This window comes from Cimex lectularius, unplaced genomic scaffold (assembly GCF_000648675.2).
Source record: "Cimex lectularius strain Harlan isolate CLEC.00 unplaced genomic scaffold, Clec_2.1 scaffold220, whole genome shotgun sequence".
NCBI lineage: Eukaryota > Metazoa > Arthropoda > Insecta > Hemiptera > Cimicidae > Cimex > Cimex lectularius.
Genome location: NW_019392830.1, coordinates 121,941 through 148,179, shown reverse-complemented (window position 1 = coordinate 148,179; position 26,239 = coordinate 121,941). Strand labels below are relative to the sequence as shown.

At 35.5% G+C, this 26,239-nt stretch overlaps 5 protein-coding genes across 7 annotated transcripts in view; 2 read left to right on the top strand and 3 right to left on the bottom strand.

Moving 5' to 3' along the window:
* Positions 1-17,540, top strand: part of LOC106664115 (cilia- and flagella-associated protein 52) — a 56,148-nt gene extending 38,608 nt beyond the window's left edge. Inside the window, exons 1-15 of one of the 3 annotated variants that reach the window (XM_024228520.1) lie at positions 944-1,022; positions 13,529-13,728; positions 13,784-13,961; positions 14,021-14,208; positions 14,273-14,459; positions 14,516-14,670; positions 14,738-14,913; positions 14,973-15,121; positions 15,857-16,002; positions 16,067-16,218; positions 16,347-16,584; positions 16,641-16,912; positions 16,992-17,149; positions 17,218-17,301; positions 17,363-17,540. In XM_024228520.1, coding sequence (XP_024084288.1) covers positions 13,537-13,728; positions 13,784-13,961; positions 14,021-14,208; positions 14,273-14,459; positions 14,516-14,670; positions 14,738-14,913; positions 14,973-15,121; positions 15,857-16,002; positions 16,067-16,218; positions 16,347-16,584; positions 16,641-16,912; positions 16,992-17,149; positions 17,218-17,301; positions 17,363-17,400 — 2,313 coding nt within the window. In that variant the 5' untranslated portion in view covers positions 944-1,022; positions 13,529-13,536 and the 3' untranslated portion in view covers positions 17,401-17,540. Of the gene's footprint in view, positions 1-943; positions 1,023-10,698; positions 10,953-13,528; positions 13,729-13,783; positions 13,962-14,020; positions 14,209-14,272; positions 14,460-14,515; positions 14,671-14,737; positions 14,914-14,972; positions 15,122-15,856; positions 16,003-16,066; positions 16,219-16,346; positions 16,585-16,640; positions 16,913-16,991; positions 17,150-17,217; positions 17,302-17,362 lie in introns of those variants that run through there. The other 2 variants (XM_014389554.2, XM_024228519.1) reach the window with 2 other exon arrangements.
* LOC106664123 lies at positions 364-10,690 on the bottom strand. The gene is made up of 5 exons (XM_014389564.2): positions 10,574-10,690; positions 1,736-1,808; positions 1,511-1,679; positions 797-1,450; positions 364-600 (listed from the first exon to the last, which is right to left on the bottom strand). The coding sequence occupies exons 2-5, from the start codon at positions 1,744-1,746 to the stop codon at positions 430-432; spliced, it is 1,005 nt and encodes a 334-aa protein (XP_014245050.1). The 5' UTR covers positions 1,747-1,808; positions 10,574-10,690; the 3' UTR covers positions 364-429.
* Positions 8,823-9,356, bottom strand: LOC112127466 (stress-activated protein kinase JNK-like). The gene has a single exon (XM_024228523.1). The coding sequence runs from the start codon at positions 9,346-9,348 to the stop codon at positions 8,884-8,886; it is 465 nt and encodes a 154-aa protein (XP_024084291.1). The 5' UTR covers positions 9,349-9,356; the 3' UTR covers positions 8,823-8,883.
* A 2,138-nt stretch (positions 17,541-19,678) lies between the features above and the next one.
* On the bottom strand, positions 19,679-20,712 carry LOC106665048 (autophagy protein 12-like). Its single transcript, XM_014391248.2, has 3 exons — positions 20,498-20,712; positions 20,031-20,167; positions 19,679-19,917 (listed from the first exon to the last, which is right to left on the bottom strand). The coding sequence occupies exons 1-3, from the start codon at positions 20,589-20,591 to the stop codon at positions 19,798-19,800; spliced, it is 351 nt and encodes a 116-aa protein (XP_014246734.1). The 5' UTR covers positions 20,592-20,712; the 3' UTR covers positions 19,679-19,797.
* Positions 20,713-23,548: 2,836 nt separating this feature from the next.
* LOC106663220 (rRNA methyltransferase 2, mitochondrial) lies at positions 23,549-24,888 on the top strand. Its single transcript, XM_014387932.2, has 4 exons — positions 23,549-23,877; positions 23,940-24,079; positions 24,318-24,555; positions 24,611-24,888. The coding sequence occupies exons 1-4, from the start codon at positions 23,720-23,722 to the stop codon at positions 24,801-24,803; spliced, it is 729 nt and encodes a 242-aa protein (XP_014243418.1). The 5' UTR covers positions 23,549-23,719; the 3' UTR covers positions 24,804-24,888.
* Positions 24,889-26,239: the final 1,351 nt, after the last annotated feature.

Below are 26,239 nucleotides of genomic sequence, written 5' to 3'. Positions count from 1 at the left end.
CGTCACACTTGTCTCTCTTAGTCCTCTGTACCAAGTGCCATACATACGCTAATACTAAGCCCACCTTAGGCCGTATTAATTGGATATTGACACACCATCAACTTTATTCAGGAGGCACTATTATTTAGGAAGTATACCCGGTTAAATAATAATACAGAGATATTTTGTTACGAACGTAATTATTATTAATGATTGTGGATGCCTGAAAAGGAAAAGTTTTCGACTCGTGTGCAAAGAAAATCTGAACTGAAGAGCAATATAAAGGTTATGTAGGATATAACCAACTCGTGGGGGTGCGCGAAAAAGGGCGCCCTCTACTAAAAAGTCAGTTCTCGTGTTAAGCCTAGAAACAATAAAATTCAATAAGGGTTAAAAATCACATTATATTACTATCTATGTATTGCTATCGAAAGGTGCAATTTTTTTTTTCTAAGTCGTATTCGATTTCTTCTTTCTAGGTTTCCTCCTTTTGAACCAATTACCAAACCGCCGGTTACCTTTCTTGCTTTTTTTAACTTTTTGCGACTTTTGGTCAAAGATCTCACCACAAGGTTGTCCGTTATCACATTTTGTCGTAACAGGTTTCTCCTCCTGTGGACACTTGTGCAACAACAACAAAAAAATTATTTTAACAGAAAAGGGAGATAATTTTAATGACAATGAGTGACAAGAGAGAGAAAGAAAGAAATTAAGAGAGATAGAGGGATGAAAAATAGAGATATTGATTGATAGATAGAAAGAGAAAGAATGAAAGAAGAGATTAGCTATTTTTAATGTACAAAAAAAGCAAACTTACATTTTCATTTCTATGCATGTTACAGACGACACCGTACTGCCCTGCCCGTTCGAGGGTCATGTACCAGTTCAGATTACAGCATGAAGGTGGGATTTTAAGGGTTTGGTACTCCTCCCACCATTCCATCGGTGTTTTATTGTTGACGTCGCACGTTACGAATTGCTTCAAGCCTTTCAAAAATTCCACGCTCTCCGGACACGAACATTGGTGGTCCAGGTCGATAAGGGTTTGTATCAGTTTATAAATTTCAAGACGTTTCTGCCGAAAAGTACAAGTCGAATCGCAACTAGAACAGCAGTCGTACTTGGCGTATTTCAGACATTCAATATTTAACGAACTAAGTTCTCTTGTGGTTCTTTTTGCTTTGTAAACGCTGATATCAGAATCGACTTTTTTGCAAACGCTGTCGGATCTAGAGCACTGTTTCTCTCTTTCTTCTAAAACCTTATCGATATCGCTATAACATTTTCTGTCTAAAACCTTAGCGCATTTTTTAATTTTTGGTTTCTTCTCTTTGCAAGCACAATCGTTAATTAAAAGCTCCTTTCTCCTGCCGCAGTTAAAATTTTCTGATTCAACGTCGTCGTCGCAGCATTTTCTCCAGGCGCACTCATTTCGAAACAGGCACAGCTTTGAGAAAACAGTGTTCAGAGCCTAGAAATTGACCGGTTAGAATGGAAATATATATAAAAATCTACATTTTGTTATAATCACTCCTTGCAGCCTTCTTTCTTCCCGTATGAAGAAGACAATCGAGTACAAAACAACTCCGAAAAGAACAAGGACGAAAATCACTTCCAACGGTCCATATTTCAAAGCCAACATTAAAAAAGTCGATCCGGTGATAATACCATAGGTAAAAATAGTCTGGAAGTTACCAAACCTGTACAAAGATTTTTTTTTTTAATAATTAAAATAATGCTGGGTCAATTTTAATACCTCGTGCACATTGTTCACTCTCGGAGACGTTATCTTTCTACACGACCAATTATTTTTTCTTTGAATAAATAATCTGCAAACAAAGATACAGACTCAAGAAAAAATTAGGAAAAAGGTACATTAAATAAGATATAAGATATACCAATAGATTTAGATAAATTATTTTTTAGTCGTATTAGAAAAAATACTACTTTCAAAACTAATTCAAACGATTAATTGAAAAGAGAGCGCAATAGAAAATTAAAAGAAAAAATCAAAAACACGAATACCGGGTGGTTCTCCAGGCGATTTATAGGAAAAACTTTTTTTTTCAAATAAAGAGACTTACAAAGCTTTGATACATTTTCACAAACAAAATTTTTAGATTATTTTAAAAGTTAAAAGTATGAAATTCCCACAACCTTCGAATTGAAATATCTCGCAACTAATATAGTTTTATAATATAAAAATCTAGTTTTTCAAATCGTATCAAAAATTGGTACATGTAATTTAAAAAACACATTTTTACTGTGGCAATAAAAAATCTTTACACCGGGATCCTTATATTTATTAATTGAAAAGCGATGTCATTTTATCTGCATGTTGCTGGGCATTTCTTAAGTGGACGATGATCCGATTCTTCATCCGCAGTTTTACTCTTTAGCAGTCTGTGCTATATTATGTCCTTTTTAAGGATCAATTAAAAAACAGATTTGACTAGATTTACAGATTTAGGTTGAGTTTTTGTGGGACAGATCAACAATATCTGTCAAATCAACCAATGAAATTTTTTCCGCATAAACATACCTAAAATTTTATAATTTATTTTAAGAAATTTATAAAGTGAACCTTGTATTCGTTTTAGAAAGATGGCCTATTTGCCGACCGATCAAAAACAGGTACGCTTTTGTTAAGTTTGGAAAAATGGTAAATTTTTTCCTGACGTCAATTTTGAAAAACATTAGCTTAATTTTTGAATCTTAGTTTATATTTTTCAAACTTGATGCATTATTACTTTAGACAGTCATTTTCCACTGTCAAACTTCAAGGCAGGCAGATGAAGATGTGATTGCCGTAGCAAGAAAAGAGGTGTCACACTCCATCCTGAACCTTTTTGTACTAAAACCTTTGAATATAAGATACAGAAAAAATGAAAATGAGAAAACAATGGAAAACCTAACACAAGAAAATCAAAAATTATTTTGATTCTTGTTTCTTCATCCTCATTTCATAACCTACAAATAAGGTCATGATTGAATATGCCCATATGCGTCCTTCTCAATTGTAGCAATGAGACTTGGAGAGGGTTGTCGTAGCATAACTTTACTGTATCTAGCACCTCTAGAGTTTATCCAATTCTCCTTTTGCTTTTTTGGGTCCTTTCTGTGATAGACGACCTTGTTTTGTTTTTTTATCCCAAAAATAGGTTCATGGAGTATATATGATCTTGCAGATCCTCCTCTGATCAGTATGTCTGCTTTTTCGATCCCAAAATTCCCTTTTATCCTGGTACCCATGATATTACAAGGTTGTTGTGTTTCCTGGGTTTTGGAGATTAGGGATGAATTCTGACTGAATTTTAACGAGACTTTTTTACATGATAATGCTTTAATGCCAGAGTAACCTTTTTTAAAATTTTCTAACGTACATTCGAACAAATTACAGAATTCCTTAAAAAAACTGAAAAAGGCTATTTTTATAGTTGGTTCTTAATTTTTGAACCTTAGTTTATATTTGGAAAATTGTGTAAAAATTTTCAAAATAAGCAAAGCCAGGTTTTTTATCTGTTATAATTACAGAATAATAAATCAAAAAGTTTATTTCCTTCGTTTACCGTAAAAGAAAAAAAATTATAACGTTTAACTGTTCTGCTGGTACATTATACGGCCAAAGTTCCAAATGTTACGCGGACAATTTATTTCTTTTCTCTTTTTTCTCTTTTTTAGACTTTCTGGACTTTCTCGACTTTTTCCTTGAGCTCGATTTCGAAGACATGCGTGATTTTGATTTGGCTTTTCTCGGCTCGTCCTTTAATTCCTTGGATGAAGTCAACTTTGTCTCGACTTCCTTTTTCTCGCATTGACAATCGCAACTTCTCAAGTTGGCCCGTAGTTCCCTATGGCAGCACTTGATCCCTTCTTGGGACTTGCTGCCCAGCTCGGCGTCGTACGGCCGTCGGTACTGCCTCGCGTACCTGACCTCGCGTCCTTCCCGAAAGCCGTCACAACGCCTGTAATCGTCCTGAAATCTCAATTGGGTTAATTGTCGAAAAAGGGGCTTACTTCAAGAAGTCCTACCTTGCACTTTTGCTCCGCGCACCACTGGAGCAAACACATAAGTCCGCATCCCGAAGCGAAGCAGAACGCTTCGATGTATAATCGACTTGTCAACAAAAACACGAAAAATGCGATGGCTGTTATTCCCAATAATAAAATCCCTAATTTGAAAAAGTCCCTTTGTAACATTGCCTGAACAAACTACCTTCTGGCAACGAGATTTTGTTCTCTGGTAAAAATTGAATAAAATTACATTAAAAAAATTCAAAGGCCAAATCACCTACTTATCATTAATAAGCGCCTGTCATTTTTGTGAAGGAAATCAAACAGGTCAGGAGGGAAAGTATGTCTCATTAAACAAAAATCACCTTATTTTATATATTTTTTAAAGAAAACTTGAAGATAAACTTATATCCATATTATTATATCTCAAAGTTATTATTAAATTATTAATAAGCATGACCAAACCTAAGTTCATCAAATTTCGCCAACTTCAGAGGTTAATTCTAGGTGTTTAAAAGGTTCATAAAACGAATTGCTTTTTTCAATAAAAATGTTTTTTAGCCTACTTCACTGAGAACATCGTTTGGTTTTTGTAACATTTTATGTATTTATTCTCATTTAATACAATTCGGCATACTATTTTCATATTCTAGTCTTTTAAAAGATAAACTGACGTATTGTATGTGTGATAATCAAATATTAGGTCACAGAAACATTGAAACTCCCAACTTCATGCCAAGCTTTCGTTTAATTTGTAAACATCTTCAGGGCTAATACGAAAAACAACGAGATTTTGTTCTCTGGCAAAAGTTTAATAAAATTACATTAAAAAAATTCAAGGGCAAATCCTTACTTATCATTAATAAGCGCCTGTCATGTTTTGTGAAGGAAATCTAACAGGTCAGAAGGGAAAGTATGTCTGATTAAAGGAAAATCACCTTATTTTATATATTTTTTAAGAAAACTTGAAGGTAAACTTATCTCTATATTTATTATACCTCAAAGTTATTATTAATAAGTACAATTAATTAAGGTTTTTAGTTGAGATGAAAAAAAGTTAATGGCACGAGAGGGATTCGAACCCGAAGTTTTCCCTCCTTTCGCCATTTTTCAAAACTCATAAGGTTGGGTTGAGATGGGGAGTTGATATCCGAGCGGATCGAGGTCATGATAGGTCAGGTGGTAGAGCAGCGGCGTATCTAGCCGAGGGTCGTGGGTTCGAATCCATCTCGTGCCATTAACTTTTTTTCATCTCAACTAAAAACCTTAATTAATTGTAATGATTTAATTGGTCAAGCGGGCCACGAAATTAGTGAATATAATTATTAATAAGCATGATCAAAAGCCCGTCAGATCTTGCAGACTTATTTTTTTTTCTTTCGCCATATTCAGAGATTAATTCTAGGTGTTTTTCTCTCTTTTTGTTCATTTTTAGGTATCTTAAATTTCGGGTAAAAAGAGAATCAAGCGTTTTTGTGTATTTTTTGGATTACTGAGTTATTCGTTTTGTTTTCATCTAACGGTGTAGTAGAACTTGCAGGCCAATGAACAATAATGTTTCAAGTATAATTTTCTATGTTTGTCAACCTCTCATTTTTATAATAAACCCATTGGTTGACATCATATTTGCATTTCATTTTGCAATCGAAAATATAATATTTGAAGCGAAAATCGGGATTTAAAGTTTCCTTAGGGACTTCGGTTTAGACTTTGACACAGCGCTTAAGGTAAAAGTAAAAACGTAAGACAAAAGGCTTGGGCGAATATAATACGAAATTTCTGACCAAGCAATCAATGTTGCTTAAATTATAAATTATATAAGTTTTTCGAACCAAAAAAAAACTCTGAATACAAATTTATGGAAAGTAAAAATACATTTTTCCTTCTTCGATTTTTTCGAAAATCACGAAAATAGTGATAACTATAGAAGAAGGGGGCGTCGGTGGCCGTAACGGTTTAGGCGATGACACGGCGCTCATCACTGTAAGTTAAAGGTCCCGGGTTCGAATCCAGCGGCCCTGCATACTTACAAATGGGCTTTTTTTCATAAACACCGGCACCCTGAGGGTTTATAGGACCTCTGCTGTTGCAAACCCTCGCAAAATGTATATATANGAGAAAGAGAGAGAGAGAGAGTGAGTGAGTGAGTGAGTGAGTGAAAAGAGCAAGCCCGAATTGCTTTTTTCAATAAAAATATTTTTTAGAGTACTTTACTGATAGCTTCTTTTGGTTTTTGTAGCATTTTATGTATTTAATCTCATTTAATACAATCTCCATACTATTTTCATTTTCTATTTTTTTTAAAGATAAACTGATATATTGTTATGTGTGATAATCAGGTATTTGGTCACAGAAAGATTGAAACTCCCATTAACATAAGTTTAGAAAGTAAAAAAAAATTTCTTTGTCCGATTTTTGCGACAATCACGAAAATAGTGATAACTATAGGGCTCCATCAATCCACCAGAAATATCACAGGGTTTTAGAACTATAAACTAAATTAAAGGGCACAAAATCTCTTTCTGTAAATAAATTAGATTCAGAAATAAAATAAAACGCTTTAGGAGTTTAGGTTTCCCGTGTCTTTATTTTTCTTACTTATAATGGCATTAAATCTAAATTTTATTGAATTACAATTAATTAAGGTTTTTAGTTTAGATAAAAAAGTCAGTGTCACGAGCGGGATTCGAACCCACGATCTTCGGCTTGATACGCCGCTGCTCTACCACTTGTGCTATTGTGACCTCGATCCACTCGGACACTAACTTCCCATCTCAACCCCACCTTTTGAATTTTCCCTCCTTTTTGCCATTTTTCAATTTTCAATTTCAATTCGCTCGTGCCATTGACTTTTTTATCACAACTAAAAACCTTAATTAAATTAATATATTAATTGGTCAAGCGGACCACGAAATTAGTGAATTTAATTTTATTGAATTATTGGGTTGTCCGGAAAATAATGCAGGATTTTGGTATTAAACAAAAAAAAAAGAAACTAGTTACTTTAAAGCAATGTTCTTTAATCAANGGGTAAACAAACAATATCATTTGGAAGAGGATTAATAAGTGTTGACATTCATACAAATGAGTAATCCTGTAAACGTAAACAGAATATTTTATATAGATTTTTTTAATGAAAACTTAAAATCCTGCATTATTTTCCGGACAACCCAATATCATTCAATAAAATTTAGATGCTAGAAAAGAATACATTCCGCTTTCTAACAAAACTATTGACGTTGAATTTGGAAAAATCCAAGATGTTACAAATTTTTAAGTGCCACACTGGACATCAGCGACAAAAATTTCCCCACAAAAAATCCAGCAAAAACCTTTGTTTACATTTTTTATTGGGTTGAAAATTCGTATTTAAAGGTTTTGAAAACGAATCCGGATTGTACTCAATTTTTATTTGTATTTATATTTCATATGTATTTATAATTTGTACTCAATACACAATTTTTTCGAAATGAAAAATTTGTGTAACAGGCGGGATTCGAACCCACGACTTTCGGCTCAATACTGCTGCTCTACCACTTGAGCTACCGTGACTTCGATCGTCCATGCCACAAACTTCTCATTTCGACTCCCCGTTTTATTCCAATTGTAAGCAAATCGCGGCTTCATATAGCCGAAAGTCGTGGGTTCGAATCCCGTCTGTGACACAAATTTTTCATTTCGAAAAAATTGTGTATAATTAATTGAGTATTTATATAATTAAGCATAAGCTGATAAAATAATTTAAAAAGTTAGTATGAATCCGGATTGCTTTTTTTAAGAAGGCGTCTTTTGGTTTTTATAAAATTTTAAGTGTTTACTCTCTTTTAATACAATCCTGCATATTATTTTCATATTATAGATTTTTTTAAAATAAACTGATATATTTGTACGTGTGATAATCAGGTATTAGGTCACAGAACCATTGAAATTCCCAACTTCATGCCAAGCTTTCGTTTAATTTGTAAACATCTTCAAGGCCTAATACGAAAAAATGTATAATTATAGTCGAATTGGTAATTCACAACATTTTCTAACATAAAAAAACAACAATTAAAATAGCAACAATAATAAAAACAATCATAGAGAAATTATTTTTCAACAATGCGATTAATTTAAATTGGTTTTAGTATTTTTGATATTTTAATTGTTGTTTTTATATGCTATTTTGCTACATCTGCATATATCAATTATCAATTCGACTATAGTTATACATTAAATTCACTAATTTCGTGGTCCGCTTGACCAATTATTGCATTATAATTAATTAAGGTTTTTAGTTGAGATGAAAAAAAGTTAATGGCACGAGCGGGATTCGAACCCACGATCTTCGGCTATCGTGACCTCGATCCACTCGGACATCAACTTCCTATCTCAACCCACCTTACGCTCAAGTGGTAGAGCAGCGGCGTATCTAGCCGAAGATCGTGGGTTCGAATCCCGCTCGTGCCATTAACTTTTTTTTCATCTCAACTAAAAACCTTAATTAATTGTAATATAGTTTATACATTTTTTCGTATTAGGCCCAGAATATGTTTACAAATTAAACGAAAACTTGGCATGAAGTTCATGTTTCTGTGATCTGATTATCACACATACAATTCTACACAAGGTCGATCCATCTCTTTACAAATTGATATATATTTTTAAAATACATGCATACAAAAGGTAGAAATACGGATTTTAAAAAATTACTTAAATTGCTTAGAATATTTGTTTCTCGGCTAATATGGCTAGCAAAAACGCTCGAATAAGTGTCAAATCTTTTCGACCATAAAAGACTCATTAAAATCGCCTGTAAATAACAAGATAATAGAAGAAATTTCTGCAGTTGAGGTTATGGGCGGAGATGTTGCATTGCTCATAAGACCAGCTTTTGAAAACAACCCTCGATCAGGCCAGAACGTTCGATGATAAATGACAAATGACAAGCACGAATTTTGTAACAGCTCTACCTCTTGAAGCTGCCGATTCGTCCTCGGCCGACGCAGAAGGACGAGGTTGTTGGCTACCATTGTGTGAGTGTTCATACTCCATGACTTCTTGGTATATAAGCTCCTTCCACTGTTCAACTGAATGTTCACGTTCGTCTACTGAGTGGACTAGGTGCAGGAGCATTGACTTCTCCTTCATCGTACCAAACATTGATGTAACGGAAATTCTCTTTTCCGGATCGATAACTAGCATCTGTGAGAGCAAGTCAGCTTGGCTTGCTTTAAGACGACTGTTGTCAATAGAGTCTAATGGGAAAAGCACATCAGGAAAAAGTTTGTCGAATGGAAACCCGGAATAGCGTGGCCGGTTCTCCACATAATTCCTAACCAAGTGATAATTCCAAGTGGGTTGCAGCCGCATCATAAATTCTGATGACGGTGTCCCAAGTAGTTCTATTATTCTACTGGTCGATGTGATCTCTACCAGGAAAGAGTACACCTCCGCGGATCATTTCACTTTTTACAAGGATTCGAATGATACCAATCACGGATCGACCACAAAATGGGATTTGAATGCCCACCACAGCCACCAAGTTAGAAAACCTGGTATACAGAATAACAGATATTCAATCTTCATTTGTCACCGGCGCAAGCTAAGCTACATACCGATATCCGCAGATGTTTTCTCCAAAATCACAAAACAAGTTATGAAAAAGTTTTGGCCAAATCTATCAGACGGATCAGATTTATCTTAAGCCGGAGCGAAACAACTTGTAGTATTTCACAATATTCAAAATTAACCTAATACCGAACCCTGCCTAACCCAATCATAACTAGCACTTAACTATACCTAAAAACTTAAAGGTGTTTTGCATATGAACACGAATGAATTACTACTGACTTATGTCGATTGTCAACTACTTAACCAAGCTTTTGACCTTAAAAAATAATGTATGAATGAAAGTGCATTAGACGTTTGAAACAATGGTAAAATTAGACTTTAACGACTCGCCTAAATCCCGGATTTCGGTCTTTTCTGGTGGTCATTTTTGGAAACGACAGAACGTAGAAAATTGCGGAGGACAAAGGCTTTTATAATATCCTAGTGTTCAATGGTCTTTCTGATATAGATTAACAAGCGTATTAAGTAAAAGCTGTCGTTCTTGCTTGACTCAGAATATGCCATACACGGTTTACAAAGACAATTTTAGAAGGGTGCCATCTATTAAGAGGAAATATTTTTGTATAATAATTACAGTTAGGACGTTCTTCCAGGTCTGCCTGTACTCATTACTTTGGCCTGTCAAAATGTTGAAATTGTCGAAAAACATAAAAACGTCTGATAGAGCAAAACTGATCGGAAATGAGCTATTTACAAGGTATATCACGCATCAGACCTCGAGTCGAGAAAAAAATCTCTCAATATATAAAATAGCTTAAATAGATTTATTACATTATATTTTCAACTTTGATCAATAGTTTCTGTTTTTAAAAGGAAGATCTGCTCTTTCCAGATCATGGATTATATCTCTTCAAAAGGAAAATGTATCGACAAATATCGATTTTTTTTAGGGTGAATTTATTTATTTTTGTTTTTAACATATTCAAAACTTAACTAAGTACTTGCAAATATAAAGCATAAAACATACCGAAGCTCGAAATCTAAGAACTCTACTCCGAGTATGTTACTCAATTGTAAGAGTGAAATTCGTCGATAAAACTAGCCACTACGATTAAAAATAAACTAGATACCGAAGTAAATAAAACAAACGGACAGTGTATTTAATTTGTATTTTTCATTGTATGTTTAAAAAACCTGTTTTTATCTCCACGTGGTCGTCAAGGCGACGGTGCCGTATCCAAGTAGTGTTTGAGTTTTTGTTTTGTTAACAAGGATTTCTCGTCTCTGCCGGCTTTGTGACTTGTCAGTTTGCCCTTTTTGAACGTTGATTTTCTGAAATAGGAAGGCGATGGACGAACTCGAAGACGTACGCGATTTGGAGTTGAGATCTATCATCGGCTTCGACGGTATGTCCTTCGTTTCATATCGTCCACTTTGCCCCGACCTGGCCGGTTTTTGAACAACTCGAACACCGATTATTTCCACGGTCACAAAGTTCCGTTTACCGCTTGGGTTTAAGTAGGTTAATGTGCTGAGAGACAAAAGCCTATCGTCTTACCAATTGTTAAAATTAAAAAAATCTTATTTGAACAGAAATTAGCGTTCCCACTATTTAAAAAGCACTGCCACTCTTTAAAATTAAATTTATGTATACTTATTGCCTCTAGATGTCATCACGTTTGATGATTTATTGGACTTGTTCAAGCAGACAATTTAAGTCCTTGAACCTCATGGCAGGATTAAAGTACTTACATAAAAACAAGCTCATATTTAATTTTCGACGTATAAAATACAAAAAACATCGTATTTGAAAGAATAACTATACGGGAGGCAAAGAAAACGCAGGTGATTGCGAATCGAGATAAATTTCAAATTTACGCAAAAATTTTAAAAATTTCTTCATTTTGTATACTTTACTTGTTAGATTATTTAAAAAATAGGACTGCAATGAAATGATAATTCAATACAAGTAGGAATAGTTAAAATCTTTTTAAAAATCAAAATAAAATACAAGGATGATTTATAAAATTTGTTCCCCCAATGTCCCTGCTCAGTGTATTTTCCATGTATCTGATCCATCCAGACGCATTTCTTAATTCATCTGAAAAACTGTTCGAGAAATCTAGAATATTTGGTATTTTTTGAACTAAACACACCTTTTATTTTTATGCCATATATTTCAATTGATAATCCATTTCAGGCCACGTCCCTGGTCCCTCTTCAAAGCTACAATATTTGGTTATAATGAATAAATACCAACTTTGAAATTTAAAAAAATTGTTTATTATAATAAAATATTCTATTTGTAGAATGCTTTGAAGAGGGGCCAGGTACATGGCCCGGAATTGAAATATATGTAATAAAAATAAATGGTGCGTTTAGGTCAAAAAAAATGACCAACGTTCTAGATTTAAAATATTTTTACCACCAATTTAAGTTGAATTTTTTTTTTTCAACGAAGAACAGAAACGAAACTAAATACACCGCTACTCTACCACTTGAGCTATCGTGATTTCGACCCGGACACCAACTTCGAATCCCGCTTGTGACACTGACTTTTTATCTCAACCAAGTGGCCATTTCATTTGTTGCCGAAAAACAAATATATTACACGACACTTGAAAAATGCCAAAAAGGAAGGAAAATTCAAAAGGTGAAAACTCAAAATTTAGACAACAAATGATGCAATCAGTAAAAGACTAGTTTCACATCAGAAATAGATAAATTCATTAGTTTTTGTGGTCCACTTGACCAAATATTATCTTTCAATTAGTTAATCTGTATTTAAGGTATTGGTAGAGAAAGGTTGCTCGATGTGTCCCACATAATAGAGGCGTGTCATGCCTTGGCTCCATACAGAGAGCGTGTAGGCATGCCGCCGGACTTAAGAAGAGTTCTCGAATACGGTAGCGAGTTTCAGTCCCCTGTTCCGCTTTTTTTGGGGAAATTGGGTTTTTTTATTGTATATAATATGTCTTATGTGTTGTGTGTCTATATGTTTTGTCTGAGTGCGTGTATTTATTAGCGTGAATGGCGAGGGGTGAGGGTGAAATATAACGTCATCATCACCCCTCGAACGATGAGAGCGTAAGAGTGTGTGTTCGGGGTCGAGGCGGAATATTTATAAAAGTACCCCATCGACCCCAATTTTTAAGTATATTTCGGTGGAAGAATATCAAGTACTCCACCGACCAAACGGAATGAGTGTACTGTATGGATGTATTTAAGTGTATGAATGTATTATTTGTATGAATGTAGTGTCTTTGGGTTGTTACGTTTTTGGTTTTTGGTCTGTTAAGTGATTTACTCTTTATTTTTATATGTTTTTGCTTTTATCTGCGTTTCAAGGTTTTTGATTATGCCCAGAATATGCCCCCAACGTGCCAACGTTTCGATCTTTATTGAGATCATTTTCAGGGTTCAAAGTGTTTGTCTTGAGTCTTTGAGCCCTGAAGATGATCTCAATAAAGATTGAAACGTTGGCACGATAAAGAAAATGTTTTTCTGAAACCTACATCATACCAGACCGCATCTCACGATTTCTGAATAATTATCTTTATAAAAGTTATTTTTTCATTGTTTGGTGGACTGTGTTATTTCAGATTTTGTATTCTTTTTAATAGTTTTTTCTTTTTTAAAGTAACCAAACGTCATTCTTTACGATATATTATCAAGATAAAAGATAATATTATTATTATTTACAAAAATTGAATCTGTAAACACATTTATCGATGCATCTGATGCATGACCGAACGTCTTCTACAATATTTTCTACAAAGTTTACCTATTATCTTGTTTTTATGGTTGTTGTTTACATATTTTACCCTGTTTGCATTTGTATTCTTGTGTAATATTGTATTGTTACTATTTTGGTGTTTTTTAATCCCTTATGCATTGAAAAACACTCGGAAAATCATTTTTTATATGGCATGCTTTGATTCATTAGATAATATGTTCAAGTACGTTTCATTTATGTACTTAGGTAATGCTATGAAAGGACTTAACGTCCACCCTGATGGCGAGCACTTAATCTACCCGTTTGGTGTCAAAGTAGCAATCCACAGTCTGGCGACAAAAACGAACCGGTACCTCGAAGGTCCCAACAATGTCATCACGTCGATCGCGGTGTCCAAGAGTGGAAAGTTCGTCGCAGCCGGTCAAGTCAATCACATGGGATTCAGGGTATGATTTCTTCTTCTGCAGTTGTTAGGCCGTATTGAACCCGATGGTGTTACAGGCGCCTGTCTTCGTCTGGAACTTCGACTCCGGTACGATCAAGATGTCGCACGAATCGCATAAAGTTAGAGTCGAGAACGTTGCTTTTTCCGTCTGCGAGCGTTATATCATCTCACTAGGAGGAAAAGACGATGCTAACGTTGTCGTGTTTGACATAGAGACCCTGGACGCCGTTTGTGGTAAATATTCACGTGACCGTATCGCGAAATGTTTTGCCTGAAGGAAAAACTTTCTCCAGGCGTGTTCTCTTCGAACCAAAACGCAGGAGACGCGTTGACGATAGGCGTATCAAACACCCGCAACTTGTGTTTTATGACTGGAGGAGTTTACACGCTCAAACTGTGGACACTATGCCCTGGGAAAAGGACTGTATCAGGTCTTCCTGTTCAGATGGGCAAAATTAGACGAAAAGTCACTACAATCAAGGTAAACTGTTTGAAATGGTTGTTCCAACTTCCGACGTGAATAACTTTAAACATTTTTGCCCCAGTTGACTCCTGATGATGAATTTGCCTATTGCGGAACGAGCACGGGCGATATAATGAAAATAAAAACCAACTTTTCAAAAACAGATCCAGAAAATTTTTACCCAGTGGCTCCACCGGTACTCTTAGGCTGTTATGCAAAACACCCTAAAGTAAAAAGAAAACTGCTAGACATAGATCTGTGGGTCCTGGGTAATTAAAAATATCATTTGCTTATGTAATAGAATTATTTAAAAAATTATTTAAAGGTGTTAGGACACTATTGATCCTTGATGCTAACAGACTGGTTGTCGGTTCCGGTGATGGGAAAGTGGAACTAGTAAAAACAAAAGAAGAAAAAATTGATAGACACCTTATAAAAGGAGGAGGTCTGTCCACGCCAACGTTTCCCTTGTTCGCCGTGGTAATTTTTAAATAGCACTATCTTTATTTCAACCCAAACACCTTACATACACATTGGAAAATTACAGGAGAAAAGCTGCTTCGCCGGAACTTTTGTGACTTCGTTAGAAATGCTTAAAAAGGACGAAACCATAATCGTAGGAAACATGAAATGCGAAATACTCATCATCGACCTGAAGACATTTAAATGCCGGTTGTACCTCACCTGCCACATCGAAGCTGTCTACGACATCGCGTTCCCAAAGTAAAAATTGCTTTGTAAAAGTAATTGTTAAATGTTCAATAATTTACATGCGTTTTCAGCGTATACGCCGATGTCTTCGCAACAGCTTCGAAGAACGACGTTCGACTGTGGAGCGTTCAGGATGGAAAGGAATTGCTCAGGATCAGCGTACCGAATTTTACATGTTCTTCGTTACTATTCACTCACGACGGAAGAAGCATAGTCACCGGTGAGCTTTCAAAAACTCTAAAAACCACTCCCATATCTTCTCTGCTTCACGGAAAACCCTTGCATATTCCCCAATTCATCTCAAACAATAACCTTAACCCTAATCCAACCTAGCCCTAACCCTACCTACCTAACGTAAGATAGATCATCCTAAGTTAGACTCTAACCCATCTCTAACCTTTACCCTAAACCCAACCCTACCTAATCTAACCAGTCCCTAATCTTACGCTTACCCCAAGTTAACCCTGCCTATCCTAACCTAGCCCATCCTAAATCCTAACCCCCTAACGAAGCCTAGACCATCCCTAATCCGTTTCTAACAATATCCCCTGAGCCTAACCCTACCTAACCTAACCAATCCTACCCTAAACCTGCTGCCTAACCAAAATTCTAGCCCTAACCTAACATAAGTAAGATCAATTATCAATTCCACATTTATTACATGGGAAGTATTCATTGGTGTTAAAAATATCTAGTGTAATTCTGTAGTGTTCTTTAGTATATCATTATTTATATCATTTAGTAGATCATTATTTGTCAAATGTAAATAATAATAACAAAAACGCAAATCAGAAGGCTTGGTTTTTTTAAGATTCTGTGTTATAACATTCTTTTATTCTTGCTTATTGCCTTTTTAGCAACCACAAATTTTCAAGTCCTGGTGTAGTAGCAACTGTATTGTATTAATGTTAGTCTTTTTGGAATATGCCTTCACTTTTTAAAATTTAATTTTCAGGGTGGAATGATGGAACTGTAAGAGCTTTTACACCTCAAAGCGGAAAACCAATCTACATTATAAGGGACGCTCATAGCAAGGGAGTTTCGGCAATAGCTATGACCAAAGACGGGAAAAAACTTGTTACTGGTGGTGTTGAAGGACAGGTATTGTAATCACTAGAAAAAACATGTTTTTCAGTTATATAGCTTTTTATTTTTTATTTTATAGGTACGCATATGGTGTGTACGGAAGGATGTACAAAAACTCCTCGCAGTGCTGAAAGAGCACAAAGGGCCAGTCTCATCAGTGGCTGTTGCTCCGAATGACAAGGAAGCAGCTTCTTCTTCAACAGACGGTTCCTGCATTATATGGGATATTGTGTAATGATAAATTTTTATATGCATGAGTTTAAAATTTATGGTAGTTTAACTAATGTTTATGTATAAACAATTGTTTTTTGATATAAGCATAGAGAGAATTAAGTTTAACCTAATTTTTTACGTAACAGAAAAAATGTGAGGCTTGCTATAATGTTCTCAACGACGCTTTTCCTTTGTATAAAGTATCATCCAAGTGGCTGCCAGTTAATTACCTCAGGAACAAACAGACTCATTGGCTACTGGGAGACTTTTGATGGTTCTCTGATCAGGGAAGTTGAAGGGTCAAGATCCGCAGCGCTTAACACGCTTGCTATATCTAAAGACGGAAGGTACATGGTGTCAGGAGGCAATGACTATTTCGTCAAGGTTAGCTTTAAATTTTAACCCTTTCAATAAGTTTTTACTGAGCTTTTTTCCTCCAGGTCTGGCTGTATAGAGAAGGAATTCCGACACATGTAGGTTTGGGACATGGAGCTGTCATAACAGCTGTAGCTATTTCTCCAGATCAAAAAACAGTAGTTTCTGCAAGTGCAGATGGTGCATTATTCATTTGGAGAGCTCCTATGGATCCTCCGAATCTGGCTGGTCTCGCCGATGAGGCAAATTTGAACCAAAGCACTAATGAAGAGGCAAACATAACTAATGAAGAAAATGATGATAAAGTATCAACCATTTCTAAATCTGATGAAAGCGAGTTAGTAAAATAATTCAATTGTCTAAATGAACTCTGTCTGAATATATATTTTATTTATTTTTTTTAAATCTCACTATAGAAAGCTCTTGAGAAAGAGCAGTGGTACATCACAACAGAGCTTCAGGGACCAAGAACCAACAGAAGAAGAGAAAAAACGTTCACAATCGGATCTTGACAAAGCTATCAAGGAAAGAGAAGTTAAAGCCAAAAAGGGAAAAATTGTCCAAAATGGAAACAGTAAATTGAAACATATAACATAAATAATATTTTACTACTCTGATGTAACTCTTAAATCATTTTTTCAGTTCTTGGAGGGGTTAAATGCTACTGCAAAAAACAATGCACCTGCGATAATCAAAATATGCCGAGATCGCCCAAGTCTGAATTCGGTATGAATAGTACATTGACAATTATGGTTCTTTGTGTTTTTATTTATTTATTTTTTTGCAGAGGAAGCCAGGGATGAGTCTATTAGAAACCTAGCATAAAATCATGTAAACAAATGTGGAAAGCATTACCAATGAGAGAGTGGCATCTTTCTATACTGATTGTGAATACACACATTAAAACTTCCTAACACATTTTATAATTTCCAAACAATAACATTAAAATTAACAGTTGCTATGAATTAACTCTTTTCTTTTATAAAATGGAGTTCAATACTTCTACATAATTTTTCCAGTAATGCAACATCATAATAGATTTCCTCCATACGCGGCTGTTGAAACTATAATTTGATCATTATCTTATCTTGGCTGCCTCACTGAAAATGGCAAAAGGCTTTACAAAACCCCAAAGTGAAAATCACCATGAAGTATCTCCACTATACTTCAAAACATTCAGAAGGCCATAGCCTGGCTGGGAGAAGGGGAATATGGGTCAAGATTTAGTATTTGGAAATAAACCAAGGACTAGAATTTAAATTAAATTAAAAAACCAGGAAGATCAAAAGGTCGGGTCTACCAACCAAAGAACATCCATCTACTTGGATAGCCATTTGGCACTAAAGGCAACTACCTAATCAATATTGAAGTCCAAAGCAGTTTGTGACTGGACTAAGGTAAAAAGGTAAACATTAGGGGCAGAGGAGCAATAAAAAGGGTGACAAATTATCCTAGTATCGATACTGAACCCTTTTGTAGAATTTCAGAATGCCAAAACACATACTCACAAAATAACGGTGTCCTCAGTTCAAAGGGAATTTATCTCAGGACAGAAGCTAGCAAAAAGCGCAAACCCATCAAAGGACCAATGCAGAAATCACAACGATAGTAGGACTGCAGTCTGTGAAGGCATATGTATACACTTGGAACAGCAGAAAGAATACTGTGCAGGTATCACCAGAAAGAAGAAACAGCAAAAAAATCCTTTGGTGTGAAGGCCTATGCAAGGCCTAATAGCAGTCCTTAGTATAGCTTTGGGCTCTTACAAAAAGTCTTAATCTTAACAATTAACTCGAGACAATGATGGAAATAGCAAAACAGACCAACATTGATCGCCCAAGTTTGTAAACAAGCCAACCTCTAATAACCTAAACCTAACCTCAGTATCCACAGCTACATATCCCCCTATAGACTCATCATCCTCCATCCTTTCCCAAATCCTCCAACTCCTTTTCCTGTTCCAAAAGTTTAATAACTAGCCTAGAGCCACATAAAATCATTCCTTTTCAACAATTCCACTTCTATCCCAATCATTCCACAATCCAGCAAGGTTTCAGAGTGGCTGACACAAATTTCCCACTGCTCAAGAACAAAGCGCAATGCTTGGGTGCATTAATGGATGTGGTAGGATGTCCAGGCAAACTCTATGTACTTAAACACTACCTTCCTACTTCTTATTAACTCATCCTGGTATGCTATTTAACAGACTGCTTTAGGGTAAGGTGCAGTAACGACCAAAATATTACACCAATACCGGCTGGTGTCCCACAAGAGAGCATTCTTAGTCCAATCCTGTGTATCATTTATACACCATCATTCGGATTTCAGATAATACAATTTTCCTTTTAACCAGAATCCAAGCATGTATCATCCAAGAATACTTTGAGTTAAAGACTGGTGCAAAAAATGAAGGAACAAGGAAAAAGTTCAGCGTACATTTACATGTAAAAACTGTCTCCTCCACTGTACATCAACAAATAACTACCGACACAGTCAAGTCAGATACTCAGGACCTAGACAGCGGACAGACATGTAATCTCACAATTCTTAAGAGAGAACAACTTAATGAATGAGCCAAAATTGGTTTTGACCTTCATAACTCAATTAACTGTATACAACATTAATGCGACCATTTTGGTCATGAAGAGTGGTTCTGCCGAGCACAACGTCCAAATCCAAACCATCCAATCAAACGTCACTAGACAAATTGTTAAAGCTTCATATGTCTAACCTTACTATCTACATAAACTGATCTATTCTCGCTTCCAAAAGTTCCACACAAAGTCTTTCAACCCAACCTAATTGAGCTGCCAGAGTCTTTTCTACACTTTCCCATCTCCCAGAACCAAGGGCTTAAGACCTCATCCTTTAACCACTCATACTGGGTGCCGGTTTTGGCTGGTTTCTCATGACATGTCCTCAGGGTGCAGTGTTGGCCAGTTTCAAGTGTTGTGTCCACACACAATCGCATTACCTGGCAGAAGGGTTTATAAATGTAAATCATGATAGAATTACAGTTATTTACTTTCAGAAATGTCACAGATCGAAGTAAGGAAAAAAAATTCAGGATAGAAAATTTTATTTCATTTATGTAAAAGATATGTACAAAATTAAATTGTATATATTTACACATATTTACAATATATCATGACAACATTTAAAATCTGTTTTTATGCATAAAGAACATTGAAATAAGCACTTAGTAGTTTTAGTAGTTATGATTTACCCCCATGCTTGACTGATGCTGTAGTTTAGGACAAGCTTGCCGTCCGTTCCGAAACAGTCGAAAAGATTTTTCATCGTCTGGTCTGGTGCCGGTGCGAAGTGATTTACATAAAGATACTGGAACAAAATACTACAGATTACAGTTCGTGTTCTGTAAAAGCAAGCTAAAAATCGCTTTTCAACCTGTAGCATAAGGGTTTTGTATTGTTTAAATAAAGTAAAATAAATACCAGGGATTCATTCGGCTCCAACTTGATGTACTTTTTAACAAATGAGTTGATCGAACTGACCGTTCTGTTTGGCTCGATGGCCCATTTTCTCGTCTTCATTATTGGGGCGCTTCCCGTTGCCATCAGAAGAATGGTTACTGTTGGATAAAGAAAACTCTGAGCATATCCAATATAAGGTTTTGAACATTATTCCATATATTTCTGATCAACCTATTTTGAGAGTCCACAAGATCAAAATGTAAAGAATGAAGTAAGGACATTCAGGTGCTGACAAATGAATTGTTTTATTGGTTTAAAAAATACTTAGCATACTAGGACTTTACAACTTTAATGATTAGTTTAGTTAAGTTAAGCGAGAAACTTATGAACCCTGGAATGATCAGTAAGACACAAACTAAAATAAAACTTGATGTTTTCTTAATTGTTTTTAATAAATTTATCTAAATTTTTATAGATGCTGAGCTTACTTTTCTCTGACTTTTTATCATCGTGGGAAATGTTGTCTGGCTCACCCTCTGGAGTCTCAGGCGCTTGGGCCCCAATCGATGGATCCTCGGACATGGCCAGTTTTCAATATTCTAGTCCATTTCCGAGCCGAATCTGACAATTTCCAAGCGTCAACTGGTCAATACGAATTGACTATGTTATTCAACGATAATTGGCATCAAATAAGCCTGCCTGTTATCTGCTAGCAGATTGCTGACACTTGTGATGTCACTGCTGGAGTACTGCTTATGACATTTTTCTAGTCGTATAAACTGCTCTCATAGATATTTCACTCTAATACAATTAATTTCTCACCAACAAGACTAAACCCACCTAGGACCATTTGTAAAATTACAATTCAGTTCTAAAACTTTGCCAAATATTTTATGTTCATGAATTGGTGCAAGCTTCCAACCCATTTCTTCATACACAAAATATAAAGCTAAAGTTTGTAGTACCTACAACTGAACAGCAATTCCAATGACTGCTCAAGTGTCCAGTTGTGCAGACTGTTGCGATAATGTCTGTTGTGCTACCGACAGTTGGCTAACAGAAGTTGAGTTAATGAAGATGGTGATGAAAAGAGATTAGGAAGTGGGGTTTTTTGTTTCCCAAGGAACCTTTTGGTTTATGGTATTTTCCCATTTCCTTAGTTCAATGCACTAGACTCGAACCTTCTTCTAAGTAGAGCTAGATCATTGACTGTCATTGGTACAATTATTTTCTCTGGATTTTCTTCGTATCTGAGGTTGTCCCCATTGAGAAGTTGATTCTCATTTGAACATGATATCTCCACTGCATAATCTGCACGCATAATGCATCATTCAATATATCCATGTTGTGTAGATGTATTCTCAGATGACAGTGACTAGTAAATGGTCCTATTGCTCCTCTGATTTTCTCTGTACAGTGAGTTTGCCAGTCTTGGTAACGGTTGCTTTAGCAAAAGCACTTCTATTGCCTATTTTGGATCTATTCGGTGAATAGGGATTCTGTGTTTGCTTTTGATATCCCAAGAATAGGTTCAGGGTATATAGTCTTGCAGCACGTATTTTGGCCAGTGTGTATTCTTATAATACCCAAAATTCCCTTGTCTCCTGGTACCCAAGATATCAGGTTGTTGTGTTTCCCCAGGTTTTGGAGATTTTTCATGTATTCACACCTCCATTGGAAATATTCATACAAGGAGAGGCTAGGAAAAGCTCACTTCCAGAAACAATTAAATTGGCAAGGAACTAAACAATTCGGCCATACAACCATAATCAACAAAATCAGACACCCATTATTAGAAATCCCGGAAACATTCTTTACAACTTCCTACAAAGTCTCATCAGACTATAAAGGAGAGGAAGAACACAGGAGAGCATCATATACATTGATATGGTATACAGATGGCTCCAAAACAAACGAAGGAACCGGATCAGGCATTTTCTGTACAAGCCCAACACATGAGCAATCAAACTCATTAGGGAAGTACACTTCGGTCTGTCAAGCAGAAATACATGCCATCAATGCTTGTGCCCTAGAAAATCTTAAAAGAGATTACACTGGCAACAAATCCTCATAAGATCTGATAGCCAAGCAGCCATTAAAGCATTAGCATGTGAAAGAATCACATCAAAATTAGTCAGTGAATGCATACAAAATCTCCAAAACCTGGAGAAACACAACAACCTTATGGGGATAGCAACAGCTCAATGGAGATTTAACCTAACATATGGAGAAATTTAGGGTATCAAATTGCAGCAGCGACCTGATATTTCTAAGAAGGATTGAGTCTATTGCACTGAACTAAGGAACTAGGAAGGTATAATAAGCTAGAAGGCTGCAGGCCTGGGGAGTGCAAACCCCTCCTAGTATCCTTTTTCACCATACCATGGGTATATACAACGATGATCCCATTTGCAGATTATGTAATGAGGAGGAGGAAACAGCCACTCACTTCGAATGCGAAGCTACAACTCAATGGAGATTTAACCTAACGTACAGAAAAAACTTAGTGAATCAAATTGCAGCAGCAGTCAACAGTCAATGACCTGATACTTCTAAGGAGAATGATTGAGTCTGTTGAACTAAGGAACTAGGAAGGTACAATAAGCCAGAAGGCTGCAATGCCTGGGGAGCACTTCCTAGTATCCTTTTTTACCAAACCATACCATGCATAATGATGGGAGATTGCGTTTCTATCGATGTTATGTGAAGAAACACTAGGCTGTTTTGGGTCTCCGTGAGCAGTCTTTCGGAGTTACATGTTTGACCAGTTCTCACCATTGTAGTTTATAATCAATATGCCATCTTAGGTAGTTTTTGCTACATTAACTCAGGCCAATGCTTATTAGTGCTTTGTAGTAGTTGCCTTTAGCCTTTTATATACTTAGTTTCTTTAGGTTAGGTCCTTTCTTTTGTGAATGGAATGAGAGATGCTTTCTTAAGGTTGATATAAAAATTTTTCACACACCATCTTTCTAGTCATTTTTTCCTTTTCTTATTGCTACTAGGTCATCTGTATACGGTATCCTAAGTTGTTAAGCTCAGTGATTATATCATCTACTATTAGGAAACATAGACGTGTTCAATACTCCTCCTTGGAGGCAATTTCTTTAAAAACAAAATGTATAAAAGATTACTTGTTTTAAAAGCTGAGTTAAGTCTGAAAATATTCTATTAGATCTAAAATATTAGATATAAGGTATATTGACTTGGGCAAAGTATATCATTTCTAATGTATGGGTGTTTTATTGAGATAGATTTCTGGGTCATAAAATAATAAAATATTCATTCAAGTCTACTAAATGAAGAAGTTTTATAGAGTGAGCATAATGAACAGGTACAATGGAATGGATGTTTATGTAGCCAGTTATTAATTCATAAAATCTAACTGAAAGTAGCAAAAAAGTGAATTTTATAAAACAGAACATTAATTTTTACAGAATACATTTATATTTTTCTTCTTTTTGTTTTTATGACACAAATGTGATATCTTTACAACCCCCCACTATACCACTGATTCAGCATGCTGTAGTCACTAGTCAGGTAGACTGAAGGTTCAGTGCTTTGAAATTGTTTGTACTTTGTAGTTTGTACTTATAGTAGTAGACTGTTGTTCTTGTTGTGTACTTCTTATTTGTTGATTAGTGCAGCTTAAAGATGTTATTACTGAAATAGTTGTTGTTACCAATTCTAATTAGTGTAACTATTCCAAGATGATGGCCAAAAGCCCTATTCGTTATTTTTCCAAGGGTTGCAGCCTTTGCAAGCAGACGCCTACCAATTTAAAAGGAAAGAGCAAAAGTTCTCAAGACTGGCTGGTCAGACAGCTCTCAGATCCTTACGTTGAAAAAGCAAAAGTGCATAACTACAGGTGAATAATCTTTACTCTTGCTTTATCGTTAATTTCCATACATTGTTTTCCTTTGTGTTTAGGTGTAGAAGTGCTTTTAAACTTCTTGAAATTAATGATAAACACAAACTGTTAACACCAGGGTTGTGCGTTATCGACTGTGGAGCCGCGCCTGGCAGCTGGACCCAAGTTGCTGTTCAGAAAACCAATTCAGATGGACAAGGTATCAACTATATTATAATAATTAGATGTTTTAGTAGTTATTTGACAAAAAAAAGCCTCTCCCCAAAGAGTTTTTAAGTTTAAGATAAAATCCACACTTTTTGTTCTCTGCTAGAAAATTCTGTTGAACCCATGACTGCTAATTAATTTTTGCTACTCATCCTCACGATCATCTGTTGATGAAGTACGCTACTATGGACTAGCCTGTAACATTTATAATTTGTTGGTTTTTGTTTTAGACAAGAGTAGCCCGAAGGGTTTTGTAGTTGGTTTAGACAGGCTTCCCATATATCCTATAAATGGGGCAGTTTTGCTAGGCGCCTGCGATTTCACTTCTGAAAAGTCACAGCTAGCTTTAAAAGAAGCCTTAAAAGGCAAGGATGCGGATGTTGTATTGAGCGACATGGCTCCCAACGCCACAGGCGTTAAAACGCTTGATCATACTAACATTGCCAACCTCGTCTACACGTTTATAAGGTAACGTTGTTGACATAAATTGTATCAGTTGAATAACAATTCGCTTTAATTACAGATTTGCCTTGGGAGTCAACGCCAGTGGCGGTTCTTTACTTGTAAAACTGTGGGAAGGCGAGTATTGTAAAAAACTAGAAAATGACATTTCACGATTCTACAGCAAGGTCAAATGGGTCAAACCGCCATCGAGCAGGACTGATTCATCAGAAGTTTTTTTACTGGCAAAAGGTTTTAAAGGAATTGTAAAATAAGCCTTATTTATTGTTAAGACCCAAAAAATCAAAAATATGTAGTTATATAATGTATGTAAATAAACTTGTAAATATTTCTAACAAATTGAATATATTTTCCTTAAGCACAAATATCTCTTCATACTTTGGTCTAAACCAATCACATAAATTGCTCTTTACTCTGCAGTCATAGACCTCATAGCCCATCGGTCAGTGGTGTAACTTAGCTCAAGAGTTCTGTTAACCAGACTGTTAGTTCAACAGTCCTCAGGACAACTGAATATGTCAAGTGCTTAGCAGCAGTGATATCAGTAGCGCCGACCATCAATCATTCAACCAAAATCCTTCAAAAGGCTTGTAAGATATCCATAAGATAAACAAAAGGATAAAAAAATTAAGAATCATGCTCAATCAGCATAAATCAGTACATATAAATTTTACAAACAAAAAAGTGGACCATGTCTCCTCAATCGTTGGAACTACTATGCCATACAGCAATAAAGCTAAGCATTTAGGTATGACCTTAGATGCCAAGCTGAGATGGAAAGAGCATGTGAGAAAAAAAGGACCAAGATAAGTTTGATATAGACAACTATATTGGCTGATGGGATGCGGCTCCAATCTTATACAAAATAAAATATATAAATAAGTCCTAAAGCGTGTGGACATATTGTATTTATCTGTGAGGATGTACCAAACAGCAATATCAAAATTATATCAAACACTTCAAAATAAAATCTTAGTAACTTGGTCAATGCACCTTGGTACAAAAGGAATAAATACTTAAGATGGATGAGGTCAAGGCGGAAATACAAAGATTTGCCGCCAAACACCAGTCTCGCCTCAGCCAGCATGAGAATGTGGAAGCGACTAAACTCCTACATAATCGAAGCACCGTCAGCATATTTAAAATAAAAAAATTTAAAAAAAAGCCATATGAACTAGTGTGGCTAAAATTGTTGTGAATAGAGAAGAGTAAATTGTATTGTACCAATGAGTATAGGAAGAATGTAAACATTTGTTTATTCTGTATATATACATATTACACTGGCAAAAAAGTACTCATAAGATCGGATAGTCAAGCAGCTATTAAAGCATTAACTTGTAAAAAATACATCAAAATTTTTTTCGATTTTTTTGGGCTTTGCGTTTTTTTTTCGAAAATAAAACGTGTTCGAGCTTTTTACATGGAAAAGGAGAATAATTTATAATAAACGAAATAAATAAATAATAAACGAAATAAATAATAAACGAGCCGTTTACATCGAAAAAGACAAGAAAATTTTTCGATTTTTTGGGGGATTTTTTTGTTTTTCTTGAAAAATACGCAAAAAAACGTGCCAACGAGCCTTTTTCATTGAAAAAGACAATACTTTTTCGATTTTTTGGGTTTTTTTTGCGTTTTTCTTGAAAAATATGTAAAAAAACGTGTCCTACCAGCCTTTTACATCGAAAAA

Coding starts and splice junctions, on each gene's coding strand:
- LOC106664123 (XM_014389564.2), bottom strand. Junction 1,451..1,510: donor AAGAAAGAAGGCTGCAAGGA/GTGATTATAACA, acceptor GTCAATTTCTAG/GCTCTGAACACTGTTTTCTC. Junction 601..796: donor ACATGCATAGAAATGAAAAT/GTAAGTTTGCTT, acceptor TTGTTGCACAAG/TGTCCACAGGAGGAGAAACC.
- LOC106663220 (XM_014387932.2), top strand. CDS start 23,720: ATGATGGCCAAAAGCCCTATTCGTTATTTTTCCAAGGGTTGCAGCCTT. Junction 23,878..23,939: donor GCAAAAGTGCATAACTACAG/GTGAATAATCTT, acceptor CTTTGTGTTTAG/GTGTAGAAGTGCTTTTAAAC. Junction 24,556..24,610: donor CTCGTCTACACGTTTATAAG/GTAACGTTGTTG, acceptor CTTTAATTACAG/ATTTGCCTTGGGAGTCAACG.
- LOC106665048 (XM_014391248.2), bottom strand. CDS start 20,591: ATGTCCGAGGATCCATCGATTGGGGCCCAAGCGCCTGAGACTCCAGAG. Junction 20,168..20,497: donor TGATAAAAAGTCAGAGAAAA/GTAAGCTCAGCA, acceptor TTTATCCAACAG/TAACCATTCTTCTGATGGCA. Junction 19,918..20,030: donor TGGAGCCGAATGAATCCCTG/GTATTTATTTTA, acceptor ATTTTGTTCCAG/TATCTTTATGTAAATCACTT.
- LOC112127466 (XM_024228523.1), bottom strand. CDS start 9,348: ATGATGCGGCTGCAACCCACTTGGAATTATCACTTGGTTAGGAATTAT.